This window comes from Mustela lutreola, chromosome 4 (assembly GCF_030435805.1).
Source record: "Mustela lutreola isolate mMusLut2 chromosome 4, mMusLut2.pri, whole genome shotgun sequence".
Lineage (NCBI taxonomy): Eukaryota > Metazoa > Chordata > Mammalia > Carnivora > Mustelidae > Mustela > Mustela lutreola.
The window spans coordinates 134,386,174-134,412,118 of record NC_081293.1 but is presented as its reverse complement, the minus strand read 5'-3'; the positions used below and the strand labels follow the sequence as shown (position 1 = coordinate 134,412,118).

Genomic DNA, 25,945 nt, shown 5'->3' with positions numbered 1-25,945 from the left:
TTCTCTTTTTTGACATTCCCTCCTAAAGTCGTCAGTTCTGAAACTGTTAGCCTGTCCTCCTCATATCTGGATTCATGGAACCCCATGTCCCACCGCTTCCTGCCTGTAACACCTTTCATCAGCATTCATGATATCCCCTCTCACGCTGACATCTTAACTCTCTCATTATTCCTTTATTCTCGTTTGCCGGCTTCTTTTTGTCCTTCTGCTTCCCCCTGAACTGTGGGTGTCCCTAGATCCTCTTCCCTCTGAAGGGTGATGGCTCCGTGTCAGTCAGTCTGGATAGCTCTCTCAAGCAGCAACCTTGCATTTGCAGCTGTTTGTTACAGATCTCAATTTTTCTGCCTCAAAGATATTTCCAACTCTAGAATTGAATTCATCTTGTTGATCGTTCCTCACTTTCAGCTTGTGACTTAACTTTCCTACTGATTCAGGTTTCCATTTAGCTCAGTTACATGCCTGTTGTGGGTGGCCAGGAGAGGCCATCGGTGGGAATTTGGAAGAGGACCGAGAGATGGGTCCAGTAAACCCTGATGCCCTAGAGCAGGAATGTCCTATCTCTTCCATTTATGTCCCAACTTTTAATAAAGCGTTGCTTTAGCTTCCAGCCTGGTCTTGCCTTTGGTCCGTTCCCTTCACTTCCCTCTCCATTCTGTCCAGGTCTGTCAAAGGCAGCTTCTAAGATTGGCTCTTATTGCCAGGCTCGAAGCAGTACTGTGTTCACGAGGATAGCGCTTAACAGTTTTTATTAAAAGATACATTTGGGTGTGTTGTTGATACTGACCATCTGCCAGCTCATACTGTACTGGGCTTACCAAAATGAGTCCGTTATTGGGCATGTTTTCAAGAATTCAGTCTGTGGGGATTAAAATAACCAGGTAATATGAAGATCCATGCTTATCTTTATGATTATCTTTATAATCATCTATAGCATAACAGGGAAAAGGTATTGTAGCCTCATTTGACAGGGAAACTTAAGATTCAGAAATGTTGTGCAAGTAACAACAGCCTTAGCAGGTTACATTTATTTAATACAAAGTCAGGCACTGTTCTAGGCACTCTGAACATGAAGTAATTTAATCTTCTCAACAATTCTATGACATATAAGTGCTGTTCTTATCTCCATCATACAGATGGGCAGACTTACCTGAACAGAATGTTTAAGTGTCTTGCTGAACAGAGAAGTTAAATGATTTGTCCAAGGGCACACAGCTTAGAAGGGGCCAAGCTAGGATTTGGAAGTCAGGCAGCCTGGGTCCAGAGTCCAAGCACATAACCACAAGATGATATTGCCTTCTTTAATTTGCTTTGTTACACAATGTAGTTTTGTATTGCCTATAGAATAAAATTAATCTCTTCAGCCAGCTAACGCTTCCTTGGTCTTGGCTGTTGTCTCTTTTTTCCAGTATTACATCACCCTTGTTCCCTTCTGATATCCTTCACAGTGGTTTGTGAATGAGACCCCTGTTCTCATTCCCAGCCATAAAGCTATGGCAACAGTGTAACTCCCAGGGAAAAAGGGAGCCTGTTTGTTTGTTTGTTATTTAATTTAGAGCTTAGTCAGAAGGGGTATTTCTTGTCATTTCTCTGTTTGGGTTGGTAGGTTTTTTAAGTTTTTTATTTTAACTTTTTTAGTTCTCTAATTCTTCTTAGGAACGGGGGTCTTAGTTTTATTTCACCATTCCTTCGGACACCTGCCAGGATGTTAATCCCATCTCCTGCAGTTATAGTTTTTACAGTTTGTTCTAATCAAGATTCAGACATGGGCCACACATGGCATTTGACTGATCTGCCTTTTAAATCCTGTTAATCTGTAGGTTCTGCTGCCTCTCATTTTATTTCCGTGCAGTTTATTCCATGAGGGAATTGGGTCATCTTTCCTGCAGCTTGGATTTTACTGATTGCACCCCTCTAGTGTTCTTTAGTCCTCAGTGTTTTCTGACAAGTGATCGATCTGGAGGCTTAATCAAGTTTAGAGTTTTATTAATTTTTATTTTTTGTGTTTGGCTTGAGTACTTCCTAAGGGATGCTGGGTGCCTCTCTCAGGTTATTGGGTACTTGGTACCGAGTACTTCATCAGGGGCCCATAATTCTTGGTTCTTTCCTGTGATGTTATGTTTGATGAGTGGGTTTGGATGTTGCCTTTCTATTCCAGCAACTTCTGCATAATGGTTTATTTAAGTTGGCTAAATTTTTTTTTAAAATTTTTATTTATTTACTTGACAGAGAAATAGAGAGAGAGAGATCACAAGTAGGCAGAGAGGCAGGCAGAGAGAGAGAGGGAAGCAGGCTCCCCACTGAGCAGAGAGCCCAATGTGGGGCTCGATCCCAAGACCCTGAGATCATGACTTGAGCCGAAGGCAGAGGCTTAACCCACTGAGCCACCCAGGCGCCCCTAAGTTGGCTAAATTTTAATATTAGCAGTCATTCGCATGTATTATGATTTTCATTCTTTAAACACGCACACATATGTGTATACATACCCATATTACAATGAATGTGTCTCACAGTTATTACAAAAAAACAATGGCTGTTAAAATCAGTTAGCTATCAGTGGCTATAGAGTTTGTTTGGAATGATGAAATGAGGAGAGCTGGTGGTTGTCCAACATTGTGCATACACTAAATGCCACTGAATTGTGCACTTGAAAATGGTTAAAATGTTAAGTTTTGTAGTATTTTGACATGAAAAAAAAAAATCAATTGCAAATAGACTGTAACACATTGAATAAAAAAGAGCCACACTGTCATTTCATGAGAGAGTAGTATGCATGCCCCCAAAAGTCAAAGTGAGACAGAGAGTGAGAGGTCTAGCTTTTTTCTTTTCTTAAATACCAAAGAATGCCAACCAATAAAGGTGGAAGGCTTGATAGAATTAGGAAAAGGAAAAAATACCACTTCATAACCCTTGGGTAATAACTGATTTGGGCAAGGTTCTTCCAGTGGATGCTAAAACTTGTCAGTAAAAGTATCTCCTTATAAATTACTGTACAATGAAGAGCTCTGCTTCGACCTCTGATCCAATTTAACATTATCAGGAAATGGAACAAGCTATCATTGACAGTCCCCTGAGGTGATGCATTGGGAAGTACACAACATTCATGACATTGGGAGAAGGCTTGTTAAAAATGTTGGATCTAAGTCTAATCACAGAGAAACAATCAGACAAATACAGAAAGTAGGACTTTCTGTAAGACCTCTGGTCTGACTTCAAAAATGTCAATGTTGTGAATGAAAAGGCTAGATTAAAGATGTCCAAGGAGATGTGACAACCAAATGCAGTACTTAAACCTGGGTCCAAAATAAATAAATGAAACAGTAAAATAAATAAGTAAAAGAATGCCCAACTGGTGTAACTTGAATGAGTGTATATTAAATGATTCTGGATTAATTTGCTTGGGCTGCCATAACAAAGTACCAGAGACAGAGTGGCTTAAACAACAGGAGTTTATTTACTTACAGATCTAGAGGCAGAAGTCCAGGATCAAGGTGTTGGCAGGGTTGGCAAGGTGAGATAAGATTTAGAATTTGCTCGTTAGTCCTTGGATGGCCTTTTTCTCCCTGTGTCTTCACATAGTCTTCCGGTAGCGTCTGTGTCCCGATTTGATTTCTTGGAAGCATTCACACTCTTCTCTTACTGCAGGTTGATGTTGACTCTGTTTGAGGATCCCACTTCTTTCCAGTATCTCCCATTGCAGTACCAGAAGGAAAAGCTCAGTCCCTGCTTCTCTCTTTTGGTGGTTCTTGGAGATTTGTTAGCCCTATTTTGGTGTCCACCAGCAGTTTGAGAAGACCCTGGTCTTGACCTTTGTCCAGTTTTCTGTTGGATTATTTGTCTTTTCACATTGATTTGTTCTAAAAGCACTTTTAAGAACCTTGGCCCTTTGCCTTGTCTGTTGCACTTTTTTTTTTTTTTTTTTTTTTTTTGTAGTTGTTTAACTGGTCAATACTCACCTTTGATTTAAAAAATGTTTTTAAATTTAAAAATTACATATTAATCTTTTCATTTATGGATTCCTTTATGGATTCTGAGCTGTTTGTGATGTTTAAACATGGCTTCCCCATTTAATAATATATAGGAAACCACTTGTGTTTTTCTAGTACTCTTTGTAAGTCTCTCTTTCTCTCTTTTTGAAATTATTATCTGAAGTTATTTTAATACAAGATGAAAGGTAAGAAACCAGTTTCATTTTTGTTGTTGTTGTTCAACCCCAGGAAGTCATGAACCTTCACTGTAGTGCCACATCCCCAGCCACCATGACCTGCTGCCAGCTCAGTCCAGACCCTCTGCTGGCTTAGATTCTTAAGAGAAAGTACGATTAGTTCAGAAAGCCAAGACAGCCTCCCCTTGCGGCCCAGTTGTCCTCCTGTGACTCCATCAGCTCAGCTGCTATGAATAGGAATATGGAAAGGGTCCCAGGAACTGGGGAGCGAGGCACTGCTAGATTCTGTCCCAGCTTACACTGCTTTCATCCAGTCCTTTCCCTCCCTTCCCCGCCTCCTCACAAATGAGAGCACAGGCAGTCATGTTGCTGGTTAGTGATAGCGTGAAAATTCAAATGTCCAATTGCAAGGCTCATAAAACAAGGGCAAGTAGCATTCCATGAGGGGAATTTGGTTGGACAATTAGGAAAATCTTCCAAGAGGAATTGGCATTTGACCTAGGTCTTCAAAGAACTGCAGCATTTTTAAACTTCTCATTATGGAAATTTTCCATAATGTAGAAAAAAAAGAAAGAAAAAAAAAGAAAAGTATAATGAACCTCCATGTTCCCATCTAGCCAATTTCAGGAATCATCAGTTTGTGGCCAATAATTGTTTCATTTATACTGCACTGGCTCTTCTCCTTCCATGCCCCTGATGTTTTCAGTACAAATCCCCATATATCATTGTATATGTAAATATCAGTGTGTATCTCTAAAAGAGATTTTTTTTTAAATGCACAACCAAAATATTATACCTAAAAAAAAATTAGTGATTCTTCAATATGATCAGATATCTATTCTGTACACACTTGATACATTTTCCCATTTCTTAAAATTTTTTAAATAGTTTTTTAAATTGTCATCTACATAAGACTCAGGCATTGCAGTTAGTTGGTGTGTCTTAATTTTCTTTTAATCTCTAGGTTCTCCTGCTCTTTGAGTCTTGTAGTCTCTAAAAGCCAGTATAATATAATGGTTGAAATCTTGGACTCTGTGTTCAAATTATGGCTCTGGGCAAGTTACTCTATGTATACCTCAGTTTCCTGACTTATAAAAAGGGGCGTAGTTGCATTTGTTTCCTGGGTCAATGTGCTCATGTTTGCAAGGCTCAGAGCCAGGCCTGTAACATAGGTAGCTTATGGAAGTGTTAGCTGTGGGTTTGGAATCAGAGAAGTTGCTCAGAGGAACGTGGGAAGTCTGTGGAGCACGGAAGAAAGCAGAGGAGGGCTCATGTGAGTGAAATTGTGTGCATTCTTTAGAAGGGGGGGCCCTGGCTGTGCAGAGGGTTCCTGTTCTTTTTCTTTAGGCTTCCTCCTGGCTCCTTGACTGTTCTTCAGTTCAATGATGTTGATGTACAGTGGAATTTTGAACAGGTAAGGTATGATTTAGTGGAAGCAACTTTTCTATTGTCATTTGATTTGCTGCTTTCTCTTCCTCTGCATTTATGAAGTTAACTGTTCTCTCTCAGAAGCCCTTTTAACTTTCGGTGGCATTATTTGGGCTCCAGCAACTTGTGATCTCTTAAGTAGAACCTTTCAGCACTTTATAAATATGTCATATACTTTTTATAGTCCTTTGTTCCCCATCAGGAACATACATCCCAGTCTTCCGAACAGCACAATCAGTTTTTATTCATTTAAGGAGCAGTAGTAATTTGACACTTGCTAATATGTAACAAATTATATTGGGAGCTGTAATTACAATTGCAGCTGGTTCCTAATTATACTGTAACCTTGATGCTTTAAAAAAAAATGAAGACCAAGTTCAACCTGTAATACAGGAGAATAATATTCTCCATTCGGCAGGTCTGCTTTCTGCTGACTGTGGGCACTTACACATCGTAATGCCAAATTAAAAAGACTGTTAGTTTCAGCTCTGGTGTTGTCCGGTGATACCCTTCCATAAGGACAGCTTGAAGTCCCCATCCCTGCTTGCCATATTCTCAGCACATCCTCCAGGTATTATAATTAGTGTCAAAACATCCTAGGCTCTTGGGTCATTTTTGGCTCTGTAATTTACCTACTCACTTGTGATGACTAAGAGTCTTATAGCCTCAGTTTCCTCATCTGAAAAATGGTGATAGTAATGACTCTTTACCTTAAATAGTTTCAGAGATGTTCTAATGAGGTCAGATATAAAGGCTTTAAGCACCGTGCCTAGCATAGACTAAAGGATCCAGTAAAAGTTACCTGGTTACTGTTAATTGCTGTCACCAATAATGAACAGTCCAGCTCCAGAGACTTTAGCTCTACAACCCCCCAACACCAACAGAATTACAGTGTTAGTTCTGCCACCACTCTAATTTGCAGAAGCACGTATCTCCACTGATGGATCAGGCTGGCATTCCCGTTGTGAGGCAGGGTCTCTGGCTTATTTGGCATTGTGTCCTCAGTGCCTGGCGCTGGGCCTGGTGCAGGGAAGGCTTTCCCGAGGCGATGGCGTTGTGAGAACGGGCAGCACCATCTACACAGTGGTTCTGACTCAGGGTGCAGTAAATCTGCCCCAGGGCATATTTGGTAATGTCTGGGTACATTTTTGGTGGTCACATCGGGGAGGAGGGGTGGCCAGAGATGTTGCTAAACATCCTACAGTGCATCAGACAGCCCCCTGTAACAAAGAATGTCGGGACATCCAAAATGTCAGTAGGGCCAAGATTGAGAAAGCCTGCTCTGAGGTAACCTGACTGCCCGGGTTATGGTCCTGTGGAATAGACTTGGGGTTTGGGGTAGATCAATCTGTTTGACCTGCAGTTTTCTCATCTGTAAAGGAAGAGAGTCAAACCTGCTTCAAGTGTTCTTTGAAAATAAAGGGGGATTAAACAGGTGTGTCCCTAGTTACACTACCTAATTAAGTTAATCTTTTTTAGAAAGGGGGAGAGCACAAGCTAGGGGAGAGGCAGAGGGAGAAGCAGACCCCCCGCTGAGCAGGGAGCCTGATATAAGACTTGATCCTAGGACCCTGGGATCATGACCTGAGCCAAAGGCAGATGCTTAACCAACTGAGCCTCCCAGGTGCCCCTAATTAAGTTTCTGATTGTTCTGGCTACTCATGATTTTTTTTCCCCCAGTAGACTTAATTTTTTTTTTTTTTAAGATTTTATTTGTTTATTTGACAGAGAGAGAGATCACAAGTAGGCAGAGAGGCAGGCAGAGAGAGGGGGAAGCAGGCTCCCTGCTGAGCTGAGAGTCCGTTGCAGGGCTCAATCTCAGGAGCCTGAGATCATGACCTGAGCCCAAGGCAGAGGCTTAACCCACTGAGCCACCCAGGCGCCCCTAGACTTAATAGTTTTGAATAGTTTTAGGTTCACAGCAAAATTGAAAGGAAGGTTCAGAGGTTTCTTATATACCACTTGTTCCTAAGAGTGCACAATCTCCCCATTATTTTCCTTCAGAATGGTACATGCGGTACAGGTGATGAACCTACATTGACATATCGTTATCACCAAAGTCCCTGGTTTGCATTTGGATTCACTTCTGGTGGTGTACATTCTGTGGGTTTGGACAAATCGTATAATGATATGTATCCACCATAATAGTATCATAATTGGTATTTTCACTGCTCTAAAAATCCTCTATATTCTGCCTGTTCTCCTTCCCTACTCCCTCACCTCTAGCAACCACTGATTTTACTTATTATCACCACACTTTTGCTTTTTTTTAACCAGTGTCATGTAGTTACAGTCCTACAGTATGTAGTCTTTTCAGATTAGCTTCTTTCACTCAGTAATCTGCATTTAAGTTTCCTTCATGACTCTTCATCACTTCATGGCTCTTTTTTTTTTTTTTTTAATGCTGAATAATACTCCAATATCTGGATGTCCATGGTTTAATTAACCATTCACTGAAATACACTTTGGTTGCTTCCAGTTTTCAATAATTAGGAATACAGCTGCTTTAAACATCCATGAGTAAGTTTTTGTGTGGATATACATTTTCAATTTGTGAGTCATATGGTAAGACTATGGTAATTTTGTAGGAAACTGCCATTCTTTCTTCCAGAATGACCATAGCATTTTGCATTCGCATCAGTAATCCGTGAAGAGTTTCTGTTGCTGCTCATCCTCACCAGCCTTAGTGTTGTCAGGATTCTGCATTTGGGCCATTTAGATAGGCATGCATTGATATCTTGTTTTAATTTGTATTTCCCTGTTGGCAGATGATGTGGAGCAACTTCTTATATTTACTTCCTATCTATCATCCTCCTTGGAGATTTTTGTGAAGGTCGTTCGCCCATTTTTGTATTGTTTTTTTTTTTTTTTCTTACTGTAGAGTTTTAAGAGTTCTTTGTATATTTTGGATAGTAGTTCTTAATTGGCTCCTCTTTTGCAAATACTTGATCCCAGTCTTTTGCTTCTCTCTTCATTTTCTTGACATTGTCTTTCGCAGAGCAGAAATTTCTATTTTAGTCAAGTTCAGCTTCTCAGTTCTTTCTTTTGTGGGACATGCCATGGGTGCTACATCTAAAAAGTCCATGCCTAACCCAAGGCCATCTGAGTTTGCTCCTTTATGATCTTCTGGGAAGTTTACATTTAGGTCTCTGATCCATTTTGAGTTAATTTTTGTGAAGGGTTTAGGTCTGTGTGTAGAGTCTTTTTTTTTTTTTTTCCTGTTGTTATCTAATTGTTCCAGCACCATGGTTGAAGAGGCTGTCTTTGCCCTCTTGTGAAAGATCAGTTAGCTCTATTTATGTAGGTCTATTTCTAGGTTTTCTGTTCTGTTCCACGGGAGATCGTTAATATCCTCTTGGAGGATTGACCCTTCTGTCATTCTCTAATGTCCCTCTTTATCCCTGGTAACTTTCCTTGCTTCAAAATGGGCTCTGACTGAAATTAATATAGCTACTTTTGCTTTCTTTTGATTAATGTGTAGGTGACAGTATCTTTCCTTGTTCATTTACTTTTTTGTTTTTTAAAGATTTGTTTATTTTAGAGAGGGTAGGAGTGAGTAGGAGGGAGGGCAGAGGGAGAGGATCTCAAGCAGACTCTCCACTGAGTGAGGAGCCCACTGTGGGTCTCAACACAGGATTCAGTCTGTCGAATCATGAGATCATGATCTAAGCCGAAATCAAGAATCAGGCACTTAACTGAGCCAACCAGGTACCTGCCCCTCTCTTCATTTACTTTTAATATATAAGTATTTTTATATTTACAGGGTTTTTTTTTGTTTTGTTTTGTTTTGTTTCTTCGTAGGTAGCATATAGTTGGTTCTTATTTTTTGATGCATCTGACAAGCTCTGTCTTTTAATTAATTGGTATATTTAGATCATTAATATTTAAGGTGATTTTGATTATCTTGCTTGGTTTTTTCTATCTTCATGGATTTGTGGTTTCATGTCTGACATTGGAGGGAAGTTCTCAATCATTATTATTTCAAGTAATTCCTGCTGTTCCTTTTTTCTTCTCCTTCTGGTATTTGTTTTACATCTATGTTACATTTTTTGTAGCTGTACTGCAGTTCTTGGATATTCTGTTTCCCCTATTCTACCCCCACCCCCCATCTTTTTTCTCTCTGCTTTTCAGTTTTGGAGATTTCTGTTGAGATATCCTCAAACTCAGAGATTCTCCTCTTAGTCATGTCCAGTATACTAATAAGCCCATGAAAAGCATTCTTCATTATCCTTAAAGTGTTTTTGATCTCTGCTGTTTCTTTTGGTTCTTCCTTAGAATTTCCATTTTTCTACTTACATTGCTGATTCATTGTTGTATGCTGTCTACTTTATCCAGTAGAGCCCTTAGCATATTAATTGTAGTCGTTTTAAATTCCTGTTTGATCATTTCAACATTCTTCCCATATTTGAGGCTGGTTTTGATGCTACTCTGTTTCTTCAGATTGTGTGTGTGTTTGTTTTGCCATTTGCTATGCTTTGTAATTTTTTCTTGGTAGCTAGACATGATGTACTGGATGGACAAAAGGAGCTGCAGCAAATTTGCCTTTGGTAGTGTGGTGGTGGGGTGCAGAGGGGGAGGAAGTGTCCTGCAGGCCTGTGATTAGGTCTCCACCCATTGGAGAGTCTCTGGCTCCAGGCAGCGTACTTCATAAGGATGTCTCAGTTTTTCCGCCTTCCCTGAGGTGGGAGAGAATGGCTAGCAGTGGCTGGGATAGGGTATTTATCATGCCAGTAGTAAGGTAGGCTTTGATAATACCCCAGCAGGTTAGACTGTTAATAAGTAATTTCACCTGAGGACAGATCTTGTTAAAAAGAACGGAATACTCGGATGGCATTTCGGAATGGTTCCTTTTCCTGTCCTTGTGTGGGATGTGCAAATGATTTTTCTCCCACTTTCACTGTGAGAACCAGGTGGAGTTCCCAGAGGTGAAACTCACAAAAATGTGGAGACCCTCCTATGGCTCGGACTTTCTAGAGTTTTCAAATCTCTGTCTGGTCCACACTGAGCCTCCAGCAGTTTGTCTTTCATAGGTCAGGTTTTCCTGCACCAACACAGGTTCCCACAGAGGTCCTAGTTGGTCCTTAAAATAACTTTCTGAAATAGATACGCAGGTTTTGTTACTTTGCCCATTTTATAGATGAGGAAACTAACTTGGAGATATTACCTGATTGTCCGGGGTCACAGGGTTAGTAATACACTGGGACCCAGATCTTTACTCTGAACCTGGTGATGTTTGCTTTTGTCAGGGTGGGCAAATACCTTCTGTCTCCATGAGGAGTTGAAAATATAAACAGAAAAATGTCTATTTTAGAAAAGACTCATATTGTCTCTTGTCAGGTTTTTACTCTTGGGAACATTTACTGGAATGTTAGCTTTAGCTTAATAACAATAATAAAATCTAAAATTAGTGTGTTTAAAGTTATTTTAGCATCACAGAACCCACAGCTAAAACACCACCATTCATTTCTTAACTGTTATATTCTGCTTCTTAATATGGAATTGTAACGGTGGTGGCTTTATCCTTGTTTAAAGTTTGTCTACAACAGTGCAGAGTTAAATCCAGCACACTTCACAAGCTACTGAATCCTTCTGATAAACATCTGCAGCACCCCTGACATGACCCGTTTGTGTAATTACCTGGTGGGTTAACGTTTGTGGTATCTGGTGCCTTATAAGTCAGGTGTTGAGTGATGTGAACTTTTGAGGGTTGATTACACAGAAAGGCTGTGGTTTGAAGCATGCTTAACAACGCATCTTGTCTCTATACTAATGCATGTTTCAGTAGCTTTTTATAATCACTGCTCTTCATTTGTTAGAACTAAGGAAAACTGTAGGATGAGGAATGAGTGACTTAGTGAATTCGGTAAAAAAATGATTTTTCTTCAGTTTGATAAGACACCTTATTCTTTCTTTTTGAGTTAATGCTAGCTGTGGTTTTGGGGAATTCCAAACTTTCTTTCGAAGTTACTGATTGTATCAGTCAAGGTTCACTTGCAAAGAACAGAATCTACTCTAGCTGATTTAAGCAGAGGGAGATTTAATACAGGGTATTAAATGGCTTACAGAATTTGTTGGGAAGGTGAAGAAACAGACTTCAGGTTGAGCTTCCAGGAGTGCCTCCTAGGCCCTCACGGCAGACCAGGCCACCAAGGGAGCAGCAATCTCTTGTATAGTCATGAAATGGCTTGCTGGAAGGGGGTGTTCAGATCTGTACTGCCACTGACATGGGCAGGAGGTTGGCATGGGAAAATCCAGTACTTCTAGCAATGATACTTGCTGGCAGAAGCAGCAGAAGCATGGCCCCCACCTTCCCAGTTTTTGCTTTACAAAATGTTGCCTTCCACATTTCACCTAGCTTCATTGGATGGACAGCACCTAGGCCACATAGCTGCAAGGGAGTCTGGGAAATGTAGTTTTAGCCTTCCAGTCTCTGCAGTACGGGAAGTAGATGGGAAGGAGAGTTGGGCCCAGCTTCTAAATTGTTGGGCCACACCCAGTAGAGCTTTCCTCTGGGATTCAGGTCCGCCTACTACACTTCCTGAGATTCAGAAGACAGGCAGAGAGATTTCTTTCTCCACCTCCCATTTTCTGCTTGTCCCTGCATGTGTGCCTGTACATACAGCAGAGGCTAGCTCACTTTGATGAGCTGTCTCTTCTGGTTTTTATTTCATATCTAAGGTAAATAATTACTTCATGACAGTAGAATTTTCAGTGTAAGCCTGTGCTTGTCTTAGCTTTCAGACCTTTTAGGTTTCTGGGTGGGGGGTGGGGGTGGTTGGGCACAGGGCTGAGTGAAGGCAGTGTTGTGCAGTTGGTGGAGTAGCAAAGCTGAGATTGGGATTTTAGGGCCTAACTCAGTGGGTCTCAGCTGAACCCCACAGTATAATCTCTTGCTGAAGCTTTGAAGGTACCCATTTCGGAGATTCTGCTTGGATTGTCCTTTGCAGTCTAATCTGATAGGCCTGGACCTGATAAAACCCAGAAATTCTTCGGGAGACTTGAATAGACAGTTGGGGCTGAGAATAGCAGCCCCATTAGCTAAAGCTGTGGTTCTTAAATTTTAATAGCATCAGAATCACCTGGAGGACTTGTTCAGTGGTCGATTGCTGGCCCCACCCCCAGAGTTTCTGATTTGTAGATATGGGGTACATTGTAACAGTTTGCATTTCTAAAAGTTCCCATTGGAGGCTGATGGTCCAGTGCCCACACTTTGAGCACCCCTAGCCTAGAAGGAACTACTATGTATTTTCACTGTACAGATTTGATTTCTACTCATCTGAAAAACTTTCTTCCTGCATCAACATTTTTGGAGCATCTGCTTAGTTTCTTTTCTTTGCAGGAGTTGGGAGTAAGATGCATTTGAGGAGATCATGCATATATAAATAGATAGATATCGTACAGCTTTTCACTGGAAGAAGAGAGCTTTTCTTTTCTTTACATTTTCTTCTTCAAATTAGTTTCCATTATTCTGTGTAGGTGTTTTTGTGTTCTTCCCCACTGCCCTGTTGGACTCACAATTCTGTACTACTGCGATTTGTTAATGAGCTTACAACTGTGCTTGATTCCAGTGTTAGAAAGTCAGTTTAAAAAAATATTGCTCCACGCAGAAAAATCTTTCCTGAGGTTCTCCTCCTTTTGGCTGTTCTAACTCATACTAAAATAAGAATGAATTTATTTGTCCTGAAAGTATTTTTCTGGTTCTCCTTGTCATGCTTCCTGGCACCACCTTTTAAAAACACAGTCATTGAAGTTAAGTTCTTGTTGGCTATTTTTTAAATATGTAGGATATACCTAGTTAGTGCATCTGTTTTGCAAATGCTATTGTTAACCTGTTCAAGCTATTATATCTAATGTTTGTCTTGTCAAAAATTTTACATACTCAGTGGTCCTGAAATTTTGTCCTGTGAAACATAGATTCACTGAATTGACCTGAAATTTCCATATTAAAGTTCAGTAAAGGTAAACTTCTCCCGGTTTGGGGGGTGGGGAATATATATATATATAGCATAGTTTTTTCAATTTTAACCCTCCCTCTTTTCACTGAGTCTTGACTGTGTGTGAAAGTTAGCTGCTATAGTATGAGGCTCTGTTGTATTGATTTAAGGAGCAAATGGTAATATTTCATAGTCATCTGCCAAGAACTCTTTTCCTTCATGGTGATTTTCCTAACTATGCTGGAAAACTAGTACCTTTATTTAAAACTCCTAATATACAAATTTTGTTTAATCGTGGAATCTGTTCTTACAAATGTAAATTCAGAAGCATGATGATAAAATCGGGCAATTAATTTGGAAAAACAGTAGTTGTAAATATTTACATGCTGTTAGTATAAGGAAAAAAAAAAAACTTACAACAATGAGATTCAGTCTTCTGGAAACAATCTGAAGTTTGATGAATCTTCTAAAGGCTTGTTAAAGTGATGCAGAGTGTGCATGCTGAGCCACTGTTTGAGTTGACTTAAAAAGGGAGGCTGCATTTCTGTAGTTCCCCTTTTCCAGCTCCCCAAACTGCCTGGGTATTGATTTTTGCCACCAGGCAGAATCCATCTCAGTACACCTTCAGAACACTGGTACTTCTAGCTCTAACTTAATGTTGTCTCAAAAGAAGCTGTGTTTAGTATTCTTCCTTCACTGCACATGATACCCAACAAGATAGGAATGGGAGGTAGAAGTAGAAATGGGAATTCTGGCTAGCCACACAGCAGTGGGGAGGCCAAGAGACCGGTAAAAGAGTTTTCTGAATTTATCCCCAATTGAACCATAGTTATTTTGTGCTTCATTAGTATGTTCAGGACCCAATAACACACATTTCCACAGGCCGCAGGGAAATTCCATGGTGTATCTGGAACTTGGGATCTGTTTTCAAGAAGTAGCATTGGTTGAGGCTCAGATAGCAGAAGGGATGAGTTAGGAAAGCGTCTGTGGTTGGTGGTTTGCTGAATGTTTTTGAAGATCCATGAGTTCCTTTCCCCTCCCTCCTCCTCATTTTTTCCTTCTCAATTTATATGCCAGGTTACTCATCGCTTAGACTTTTTGAAGAGTAAGCATGGCAGAAGATAAACACCTTTCCACAAATAATACAAATAATGGATTTCATTTGAGTGCTTTACTGTGTGTCCTTTTGTTGCTAAGCACTAGATGTTATTATCTCCTGTAACTCTTGCAACCATCCAGGACTTCTGATTTTACAGGGGAGGAAAGGGAGACTGAGAGGTCAGAGGTCTAGCTCAAGGTCACACAACTAGTAGGTTTAGATGTCACACCTAATCCCAGTTACAGGTGGGCTGATACTAAAGCCATGTTTTTTGTTATTGTTGTTTTGTTTTGTTTTTAAGATTTTTAAACATTTACTTATTTATTTATTTAGTGAAAGTCAGGGAGGGGCAAAGGGAGAGGGAGAGAGAGAATCCCAAGCCAACTCCATGCCCAGTGCAGAGCTCGATGTAGAGCTCAGCAGGGCTCGATCCAGCATGCTGAAATCATAACCTGAGCTGAAACCAAGAGTCTGATGACATGCAACCCATCTGAGCCACCCAGGCACCCCTAGAGCCATGTTCTTAGTTATAGCACTGGATGGATGCTACAGTCTGGTGGTTGTAGGATAAAATCTTGATTTCTAGGCATGTACTATATTAGTGGTTAACGTAAGTTATGGTCAGTTTGAAGCTCCCTACAATGTGGCTCAGTGGAAAAACCAATAGAGAAGGAGGTGGAAGATTTGGAATCTGATCTCAGCTCAGACGTTACTTAGATATGTAAGCAGAAATGGGTACCAGATCTGACTTTTGGGGAAGTACTTGACCCTCTTTGAGCCTTGGTTTCTCCTTCTATAAAGTGGGTGCAATATTATGCTGTCTGCAGGTCTCAGATTTTGCTGTGAAGATCCAGTGAAGTAATAGTCATGCATTGAAAATATTAAAATGTTCTATACACATTAGGTGATATGGCTTAGATTTGTTGGGTAACTATATGGATTTTTAAAAAATTAATTTATAGAATTCAGTACTTCAGCTAATATTTATTGAATGCCTCTTATGCCAAACATTATACTAGATGTTGGTCATACATTGATGAATAACTCCTGCTTTTTAAACAAAAATTTTTTTAAAAAGATTTTATTTACTTATTTGACAGACAGAGATCACAAGTAGGCAGAGACAGGCAGAGAGAGAGGAGGAAGCAGGCTCCCCACTGAGTAGAGAGCACTGATCTCAGGACCCCGGGATCATGACCTGAGCCAAAGGCACAGGCTTAACCCACTGAGCCACTCAGACGTCCCTAAACAAAATTTTTAATAAATTTATATACCCTTCACCCATTTCTCCCACCCCACTCCCCTGTCTCTAGCAACCACCAGTCTGTTCTCTGTATCTATTTTTTTTCCTCTGTATCTGTTTTTGTATAGATATTTAGATTCCATATATAAGATCATACAGTACTTGTTTTTCTCTGATTTATTTCACTTAGCATATGCTCTTGAGGTCCATCCATGTTGCAAATGGCAAGATTTCATTCTTTCTTATGCCTGAATGATAATCCATCATTTATTTATTTATTTATTTATATGTATCTCTCTATTTCACAATTTCTTTGTCCATTCATCCATCAGTGGACACTTTAGGTTGTTGCTTTGTCTTGGCTATTGTAAATAAAGCTTCAGTGAACATGAGGGTGCATATATATCTTTTCAAGTTAGTGTTTTCATTTTCTTCAGATAAATACTCTCTAAGTAGAATAGTTCCATTTTTTCTAAATTTTTTGAGGAACCTACGTAATGTTTTCTGTAATGGTTGCGCTAATTACCATTCTTACCAGCGGTGTACAGTTACCTTTTCTCTACATTCTTGCCAACACTTACTATTTTCTTGTCTTTTTTTTCTTATAATTAGTCTAACAGGTGTAAGGTAACATCTCATTGTGGTTTTGATTCTCATTTTCCTGATGATGAGTGATACTGAGCATCTTTTCATGTATCTGTTGGCCATCTGTATGTCTTCTTTGGAGAAGTTTCACTTGCTCATGGTGTATGATCCTTTTAATAATATATTGTTGAATTTGGTTTGCAAGTATTTGTTGAGGATTTTTGCACATATGTTCATCAGGGATACTAGCCTGTAATTTTTTTTTTTTTCTTGCGGCATCCTTTTCTGGTTTTGGTATCAGGCTATGCTGGACTCATGAGTTTGGAAGAGTTTCTTCCTCTTCTATATTTTGCAAGAGTTGGAGAAGGATTGGTATTAATTCTTTGAATAGTTGATAGAGTTTGTTAGTGGAGCTGTCTGGTCCTAGACTTGTGTTTTGGGAGGTTTTAAATTATTGATTAAATCTCCTTACAGTAATTGGTGTCTTCAGATTTTTGTATTTCATTATGATTCTGTCTTGGGAAGTTGTGTGTTTCTAGGCATTTACTCATTTCTTCTAGGTCATCCCATTTGTTAATATAATTGTTATAGCGGTCTTTTATCTTTCGTATTTCGGTGGTACCAGTTGTTGATGTCTCCTCTTTCATTTTCGATTTTATTTGTGCCATCTGTCTTTTATGCTTGGTGAATCTGGTTAAAGGTTTGTCAGTTTTGTTCATTTTTCAAAGAACCAGCTGTGTTACGTTGATGTTTCCTATTGTCGTTTTAGTCTCTGTTTCATTGATCTCTGCTCTCATCTTTGTTGTTTTCTCCCTCTATGGATTGTGTTCCCCTGTGCCCCTTAGATCCTGGCAGAGTCGCGGGGTGAAAGCCTTGTTTCTTAGGGACGTGCAGTCCTGCTGGGGGATACTGATGTGCATTTGGGGGTTAGCAATGGAAGAATGCTGTGGGAATTTAGGGCAGGGGAAGTTCACTCTAAAATAGCATTGGCCCGGGAATGCTTGATGAAGTGCATGGAATAGTGAAGTAATTAGATTTTGAAGGATGTGGTATTCAAATGGAGCAAGAATAGTTCACTTGGTGGAAACCTAACCTTTGTTTTTAAAGGGAAACCCAGCTAAGTGCCTATGGTAACCATATATGCCTTTTAAAAAATGTCACATATGGGGGCACCTGGGTGGCTCAGAATGTTAAGCATCTGCTTTTGGCTCAGGTCGTGATCTGTGGGTCCTGGGATCAAGTCCCACTTTGGGCTCCTTGCTCAGCGGGGAGACTGCTTCTTCTCTCCCTCTCCCTCTTCTGCTTGCGCTCTTTCTGTCTCTGTCTCAGTAAAATAAAATATTTTTAAAAAATGTCACATATGGACTGTTTCAAGATATGGAACTTGGAGGGACTTTGTCCGCCCTTAAGAGGATGGAGGCGTTTTGGGACGCCTGGGTGGCTCAGTTGGTTAAGCAGCTGCCTTCGGCTCAGGTCATGATCCCAGCGTCCTGGGATCGAGTCCCACATCGGGCTCCTTGCTCAGCAGGGAGCCTGCTTCTCCCTCTGCCTCTGCCTGCCATTCTGTCTGCCTGTGCTCGCTCTCTCTCCCTCTCTCTCTCTGATAAATAAATAAAATCTTAAAAAAGAAGAGGATGGAGGCGTTTTTATGCTGTCTCATCTTCTTCAGTAGTGTTTGGCCTATCCTACCTTTCTCAGAATATAAACCCGAAAGGAAGGAATCTTCTCTGGAAATGTGTAGATTGGCACTATCATCAGTCTTAGGTAGGTTAGCATTCTGTTTTTTCCTCCTTAATTGAATAGCAAAGAATACTAATTTAGAATTTTAAAAAGATTTCCAAATCTTACGGACAAAAAAATGCATTGGTGGTTACAAGTGCTCAGTTGAAATTAAAGGAGTTATCAGTCTTGCTTTGGGAAACAAGGTGAGTAGCCAACTCGTTTTAGAAAAACTACCTTTCCCATTCCAGTGATTAGTTAATAAAATTATTCCTCACAGTGGCAGGCCAAAAAGCTCGGCAGTTACACATTTAGAGACAGAGAACCCATTGTCCAAAGATCTCAGAAGAGCCTCTGCAAACAAACAGAAGGGATTTAGAACAATTTGCATAAATCTCCCTGTGGATAGCGACATGGCTCTGGTATTAGGGTGGTTCCAGGAACCCCTCCTTGGCTGTATCATGGGGTGACGCTGTGCTTGGTGAGACTTCAGTCCCATGACGGTTATTGCCAGCAGGATTGGGTGATGGGACACTGAATAAGCCCACTGTTTGGTTCCACATAAGGACTCTTTTGTGTTGGCCTGGGGTAGCCATATTCAAGTTTGTCTTGCTTTTTCTCCACTGATGTTTTTGGACTTTGTGGGCTGGGGAATTAAGCACAACACCTATTCTGAGCTAATCTGTCAAATTTTGTTCTCAAAAGGTAACCATAGCCCCTTGTATTTCTAGAATGTGGAGAATAATAGTCATACCTTTGGAGACTTTGACTTCTTAAATTAAAAGTTGGGGAGGGAAGGAGACCTTGCTTGGCATGCCCAGATAGCTAGGTATTCATGCGTGTTCCTGGCAGAACTGTGAGAAGTAATTCCCTTGTTTGTTAATTTGCCTTGTTCACCAACGTCTTAACTGTGTTATCTTGCATAGTTAACAAACAAGTTGTACTTTAATATTTAATATTCCTCTGTGGAAAGGTATGGATCACTCTGGTGTGTAGTTTAAAATGCCAGGTGGTCACAGATCTGTCTCCAGTTTTCTTTTTTCCTACTTTTTGGGGAAAAAAAAATGATATACATTAAGTACCTTTAAGAGCTTTACTGGTTTCTTGCACAGACTGTTACCATTCTAGAAGCCACATAAGGAGTCTGATTTAAAATCCAGGGAGTAGTTTATGCAATGGGGAAATTTGGTGCTTTAAGTACAAAAATGACATCTACTAATTTCTAACCTGGAGTTTATTTTCTTTCAGTCTGCTAGCTTGATTTCTCAGCTTTGTTCTAATAATATAAACATTTTTATGTTTATTTATAGGTGGTTTTAACCAAGAGAGCAGATCCAGCTGAGCTTAGAACAATATTTTTGAAGGTCAGTATAAAGGAATGTTTCTTGTTTCTTGTTTGATTTGTGTTCTTGAACTTTTAAAGATTATTTTCAAACAGCTCTTTATTTCATTGTTATATATATATATATATATATATATATATATATATATATGATACCTAAGTAAAGGATCTTTACTTAAGACTTATGAAAGAGATTCATTTCAGTTCTATCTGTTTTTGGAAATGTGTCAACAGCTTGCAGGTGACTGTGAGGACAGTATGGTTTACATTTTAATTTCTTGTCTCTCACTTGGTGTCAGATACTGGAAGGGGGTTGTTGGGGGATTTAGTCTTACAACTCATTGACCCTTCCAGGACTCTCCTATGTGTTGTGATGATTGTGGTTTTTCTCCTAGGAGGCTGAAAGCTCTTTGTTAACACTTCCATAATCTTGATCCATCCAGAGAGGGCTGTCTTTGCCTCTCATTGGCCATCGTTGTTACCATCATCATCATCATTATCATGGTTTTATTGCAACTGTGGTTCATGGTGGAAGCCCAGTATGAGTAACAATACATACCAGTTCATGACAGATACCGTATATTTCCTTAGTTTCTTATATTTACCCTACTTGGTGACCTTGGGCAGTGAATGAATGATAGATACTCAAATAGAAGTCTACCCCAGGTCCCAAAGCTTGAATCACGTAATGTTATTTTACCTTGATTAAACTACTCAAAAAAGGAAAGGCCACCTTTGTAAAGATCATTCAAAAGGTGTATATGTGGGCCTTTTCTAAACATGATGGAAAAGCAGCTGTGCTGTATTCTTGAGGACCAAGGCTTCAAATGAAACACTTCGCATGCTGCTGTGTACCAAATACATGGCCCTGAAAGTCACTAATTCTGTGAGCATCTCTTTCCTCATGAAAGTGTGGTACGATTAAAAAATACTGAGAAATCAGAGAATTTGAATACCGATAGGATTAACTGATATCAAGGAATTGTTACTGATTTTTTTTTTTCCTGAATGATGATATTGTGATAGGAGCTATAAAGAGTCTTTTTCTGTTAGAGAGTGAAGTGTTTATAGATCAGATTATGTCTTAGGTTGGCTTTTAAACACCCCAGTTTTGGTGGGGGAGGGAAAATGCCTTGTCCGTGTGGTGGTAATACTTGACATTGGTAAAGGGAACATTGAGTTTCTTACCCTATTCTTTCTACTTTGTTCATGTATGAACATCTTGTGAGTTATAAAAATTTGTAAAGATTGAGTGAAAAAACTTGGGAGAAAGTGTCTAGCGCCTGATACGCATTGATAACTGACCAGTAAGTATTTGAAATTAAATAATTCAACACGAGAGACAGGCTTCAAAAGGAGATGGTTAAAAATGTGAGTAGGGCTGGGGGTGGGGGGAAGGGATGATATGTAAGGAGGTTTGGATTATGTATAAGAAAGCAGAATTCTTTATAAATTTGGTTTTAACCTGGAAGGACAACACAGTATACAGATTTGAAGGTGGAAAAGGATTGTAGGTCATGCAAATCCAGAAAGCAGAAATGCTTTGTTTCTTACCTGGACTAGTATCTATTACTCTGCATTTGGGGCCCATCGTGATTGGGATGAGGTGTGTATGTGGGAACCGTGGACATTTTTATTGTGTATATTTAAGATTTATAGTATAAAACTTAAAATTCTAGGAGACCACTTGCAGTGGGTTGCCAGAGACCCTAGAGAAATGGGTAAAAGCTCATTAACCTCAGCTGGCAACGTCATAATCATTCTTCGAACTCAGGACCTCGCTATTACTTCTGTTTTCTAAACCAGCAGTAATTGTGGGCTTCCTTCTGACAGGAAATGGGAACAAGTTTGAAGATCTTAGTAGATGGTACGTCTTGGACACCTCTTGGTCTTTTGGCGTGATCCAGTAGAAAGATTCCACCTGGGTAAAAGCTGTGCCCACCTTTTGAGGCTGCATGGCAGCTAGGTTAGGTTAAGATCCCACTTTGGAGAGCCTGTCTTTTCCATCTACTCCCGTTAATAGGAGGCGAGTCCCTGCTGGAGACAGATCAGATTGGTCACAGTTCTGGAGAGCCAGCTGTGGTGTTTCTGTGTCAGTGAGCCTGAAAGCTGGGGCGGGATCTTTGGCAGCACGTGGGGAAATGCCGTCGGCTCTTGGGGTGGCTAAGACGACGTGGCTTTTGAGTGAGAGTGTGACTTAGAGTCCAAGGGAACGATGGGGCCAGGAAGGCGGGGGTGGGGGAGAGACTGTCCATGAAGAAAAGAGTGATCAGCAGTTTCTGGAAGGGATTGTGGCTCTGGCAGAGGTTTGGGTGATCTCATCAGGCCTGGGCAGGGTCGTACCAACACAAATCCACCTTGGCTCAGCATGTGGGGGATCTCTTGTTTACCGTCTGCCACAGATGGTGTTGTGGTGGGAGGAGAAAAGGGATGAGGAGAATTGGGGTGAGGGTTGGGGACTCTGCCAGACACTGCTCCGCTGTGGCCAGGCTTTCCCGTTAAGTGGGGGGATCAGCAGTAAGCTCTCTGCAAACTGGGCTACTTTGCTGATTTTCTGTGACTTTCTCCTGACTTTTCTTCCTGATAAATAAACCAGCCTTCTGACTGTCACGCTAGTTAGGGGATTCTTCTGTAGCTCAGGGGAGGTGGACCTTTGGACCAGATGAGCTGATAGCAGGGGAGATGGCAACTGTGGAGGTCCGAGAGAGCCAGTGGAACTGGCAGAGAGGAGGAAAGAGGGGTCCTGGAGGATGGAGATGGGCCCTTGAGAAGGGTTACACTTTCTTCTTTTTTTGTGGGGAGGGGTTGCTTACTGTATGTGAAGTGTAGCATTAAGTGTTGGGCTATAAAGATGCATAAATCATGGATCCTGCTTTTTACTAGTTCACTGTGTGTAAGTGTAAACAAACAAAAAAAAGCCATGATATGGTTGATAAGCATTATGTGGTGTTAATTAGTAGGAAGATGATGTGGGGCTAATTAGATCTAGCCGAGGTCATTGCAATTATAGAGAGGTGGTGGTGTTGGAGCTGGGCTTGAGAGTGAGTAGGTACTTACCAGCTGGAGATGGTAGAGGGGGGCTGTGGGCAGAGGGCAGAGGAGGACCATTCCGGGCAGAGGCAGCAGCAGGTGTGGAACAGAGGGCTGTAAGAATGCCAGGCGGGGGGTGACCTGGAGCACAGGCTCTTGGGCAGCACAGTTGGGTGGTGGGCAGGGGGCACTCGATGGCTAGCATTCCTAGCCTGAGGGGTTGAGTTGGTTATGCAGCCTCTTCGGGTGACAGGTGGTGGCTAACATTTTGTCTGCATGTGGAAGTTGAAGTCCAGGTGTGGTCAGTTTCATTTCTAATCTAAGTGTTGACATGCGTTTTGGAGCAGGTGTACTGAGTACTCCCAGTTTAAATAAAACACCGTGAAACTTCAAGGTGAGTAGGGTGTATAGAAGAGGTATAAGCAGCAACCAAGTCTTCAAGGAGTTCAGCTTTTACACGGGAGACCACATTTACAGGTAGGCAGTGGGTGAAAAAGAATCTAGGTTCACGTAAGTGCCAGTGCGGTGAGCGAATATGGAAGTTGAGGTCCAGGTATGGTCAGTTCTGTTTTGTGGCACACAGGAAACCGAGAGGCTGGAGTGGCCTCTGTGGTGAGGAGAAGGCTTCCTGGAGAGGGACCTGGGAGAGTCGCAGGGCGAGTCGGTACTGGAGTCAGGAGGAGGGCAGCTGGGGAGTTCCGGGAGAGAGGGCCACATTCGAGGGAAGGCCGGGAGATGGGTTTGCGAGCACACAGCCTCTCCGCGTTGAAGGATTCTTGCTCTTTCAACTTGTTGATTTAAATTCAGCTCTGTGCCAGGGAGTCTGCCAAGCCTTACAGGGTGTGGGTGACAAAATTAGCAAGGTAATTGGGAGTTTGGCACGCCTGCTGAACAAGAGGAAGCCACTGGGTTCATCCAGTGACACTGGCAGGGTGGGTCGAGATTTGGCAGCAGGGTCATGAGTTAGGCGGCCTTGGCGGGTAATCCCGGTGCAGGGCCCTGAAGACTTGTTAGGGTTATGATAGCAGCAGGGGGATGGAGAATGGGGGAGGTTAAGACATTTTGAAGGACTGCTTGATGGACATGATCTTGTACAATGTACGAGAGGGTGCAGAGGTAAATACAACCCCTGGATAGAACTTGGGTTAGGGAGGTGCCAGTAAAGAGAAGGGGAAAATTGAGAAGGACAGTGTTCGCTCGAGGGAGAGCAAAGAGGGTGGTATGTACTGTTTACGGGTGGAAGTAGCTGAATGCCTGTAGTGTACGTTGTGGGAGATGACAAAACTGGGTTAAAGGGACTAGACAAGGGGAATAGGCCTTATGACAGTTTGTAATGATACATAGTGAATTACACTTGGATTTTTTATAATTGTTCTTTGTCAGCAAAACATACGTATTTAGAAATTAGTTAACAAAATTGGAAAAACAGTTAATTTCTTTATTGAAAACTTAAGATGAGAAAATGCTTCATATTGGCAAAAATTTAAAAAGCAGAAGTATATAAAGAAAATTAATATGTGATTCTGCTGTATAGCTAAAATCCATATCTATATCTATGTATAAATATGTAAAATTATATTTTATATACCTCTCTCTGTCCGTATCTCTGTGTATGTATATAAAACCTTTTTTTCCTTAACAGGAGAAAAAATACTTTTTTATCCAGCTTTTCCCTTTACCTAATACGTTAGGAAAACTTTTTTCCTATAATTGAATGTATTTCTACAGTATTTTTATTGTCGTGAGCTATCCCTGTGTATGGCTCTTTTTACCATAATTTATCTAGCCACTTCATATTTTTGGATGCTTAGTTGTGTTTTCTGCTTTGCTAGTATAACAACACTGTACTGAATACTCTTGGACCTGCATTTTTGCATATAGCCTGCATATGTTTAATCATATTAAAACTTACAAAAATTTGTAAGGGAGAGAGAGAGGCTTCAGGTCACTTGTAAAATCTAGTCCCCAAAAAGGATTAAATACCATTTTAAAGGTAGTGAGAGCTATGTGGTCCACTCCCTTGACGGGGACCCCTGTGCGCCCTGGGGCCCCATTGTCAGTACATTCTTACTATGATCTGTCTGTCCGTCAGTTGAAGGAACAACCTTTGACATTTTTACTGTAATCACAAGGCAGACCACCCAGCCTTGGTAATGCGCTGGTTTTGCAATCTGAAGAAAACTGTTTTCCATGTTCAGATTAATATGTTCTTATATTTATAAAATTATTTCATGATCACCTCTAAAAACTGGGGCAGAAAATATCTTGATTTTTTAAAAAATGTAAAATGCTGAGGTATAAATCAAGTGCCCAAATCATAAATGTACATACAGCTCCATTAATGTTCCCAAAGTGAGCTCACACCCATATAACGAGCCCCCCCAGAAGCCATCTGATGCCCGTCTAGTCAGGATCCACCTCTTCTGAGGGGAACCAGTTGTCTGGTTTTCAGCTTCTTAAAAATGGAAAAAACACTATATTTTCTTGTGTCTCATTTCTTTCATTCTTGCTTTATTGATTTATTTATTTATTAGGAAAGATTTTATTTATTTGACACAGAGATCACAAGCAGGCAGAGAGGCAGGCAGAGAGAGAAGGGGGAAGCAGGCTCCCTGCTGAGCAGATAGCCCAACATGGGGATCAAACCCAGGAACCCTGAGACCATGTCCTGAGCCAAAAGCAGAGGCTTTAACCCACTGAGCCACCCAGGCGCCCCTCACTCTTGCTTTGGTTGTTAAAATTCATTCCTGTTGTTGCATGTGGTTGGCGTTCTCCTATTCTCATGGCCGTGTTGTATTCCGTAGTGTGATTGTACCACAGTACACAGTTCATCTGTACATCCTTTTGTTGGTTGTTGTTTGAGTTATTTTCCATCTTTTAGCTATTGAAGCTAATGCTGCTATGGACATTATAATGCCATTGTAATGGCACACGTTTCTGTTGGAGACCTCCTTAGAGTTGAAATTGCTGTGTCTGAGGTTCTGTGCATGTTCAGTTAGAGGAGATGCTGCCAGACAGTGTTCTAAAGTGGTTTGACAGTTTACTCTCATGACACCAGTGTATGAGAATTGCATTTGCTACCTGTTTCTGCAAACACTTGTTATTTTTTTTTAATTGTCCTATGTAAGGGTTAGAAGTATGGCATTATAATTTTATTTTGCACTTTCAGTGGAATTCTTTTTAAGGGGGACAGCAGCTCAACAATGATTCTGAATGTTACCTGGGGGAAAAATCAAAGACTGATCATGGCCCAGAAAACTCCCAGGAGGGAAAGTAGCACAATAATTTTAAACTTTCTTCCATTCAATAGATGTGTATTGACTATGGTTCTCTCTGCCTGACACCAGTCCAGGACCCTAAGGATGTTGCAGTGAGAACCACGGGAACAAATCCTGTCCAGACA

General features: G+C 40.8%; 1 protein-coding gene across 3 annotated transcripts in view; it reads left to right on the top strand.

The window, feature by feature from the left end:
* SLC25A13 (solute carrier family 25 member 13) overlaps window positions 1–25,945 on the top strand; it is a 180,364-nt gene that overhangs the window by 6,610 nt on the left and 147,809 nt on the right. For all 3 annotated transcript variants that reach the window (XM_059171174.1, XM_059171175.1, XM_059171173.1), the window contains exon 2: window positions 19,481–19,534. In XM_059171174.1, the coding sequence (XP_059027157.1) occupies window positions 19,481–19,534 (54 nt within the window). The remainder of the gene's footprint in view (window positions 1–19,480; window positions 19,535–25,945) is intronic.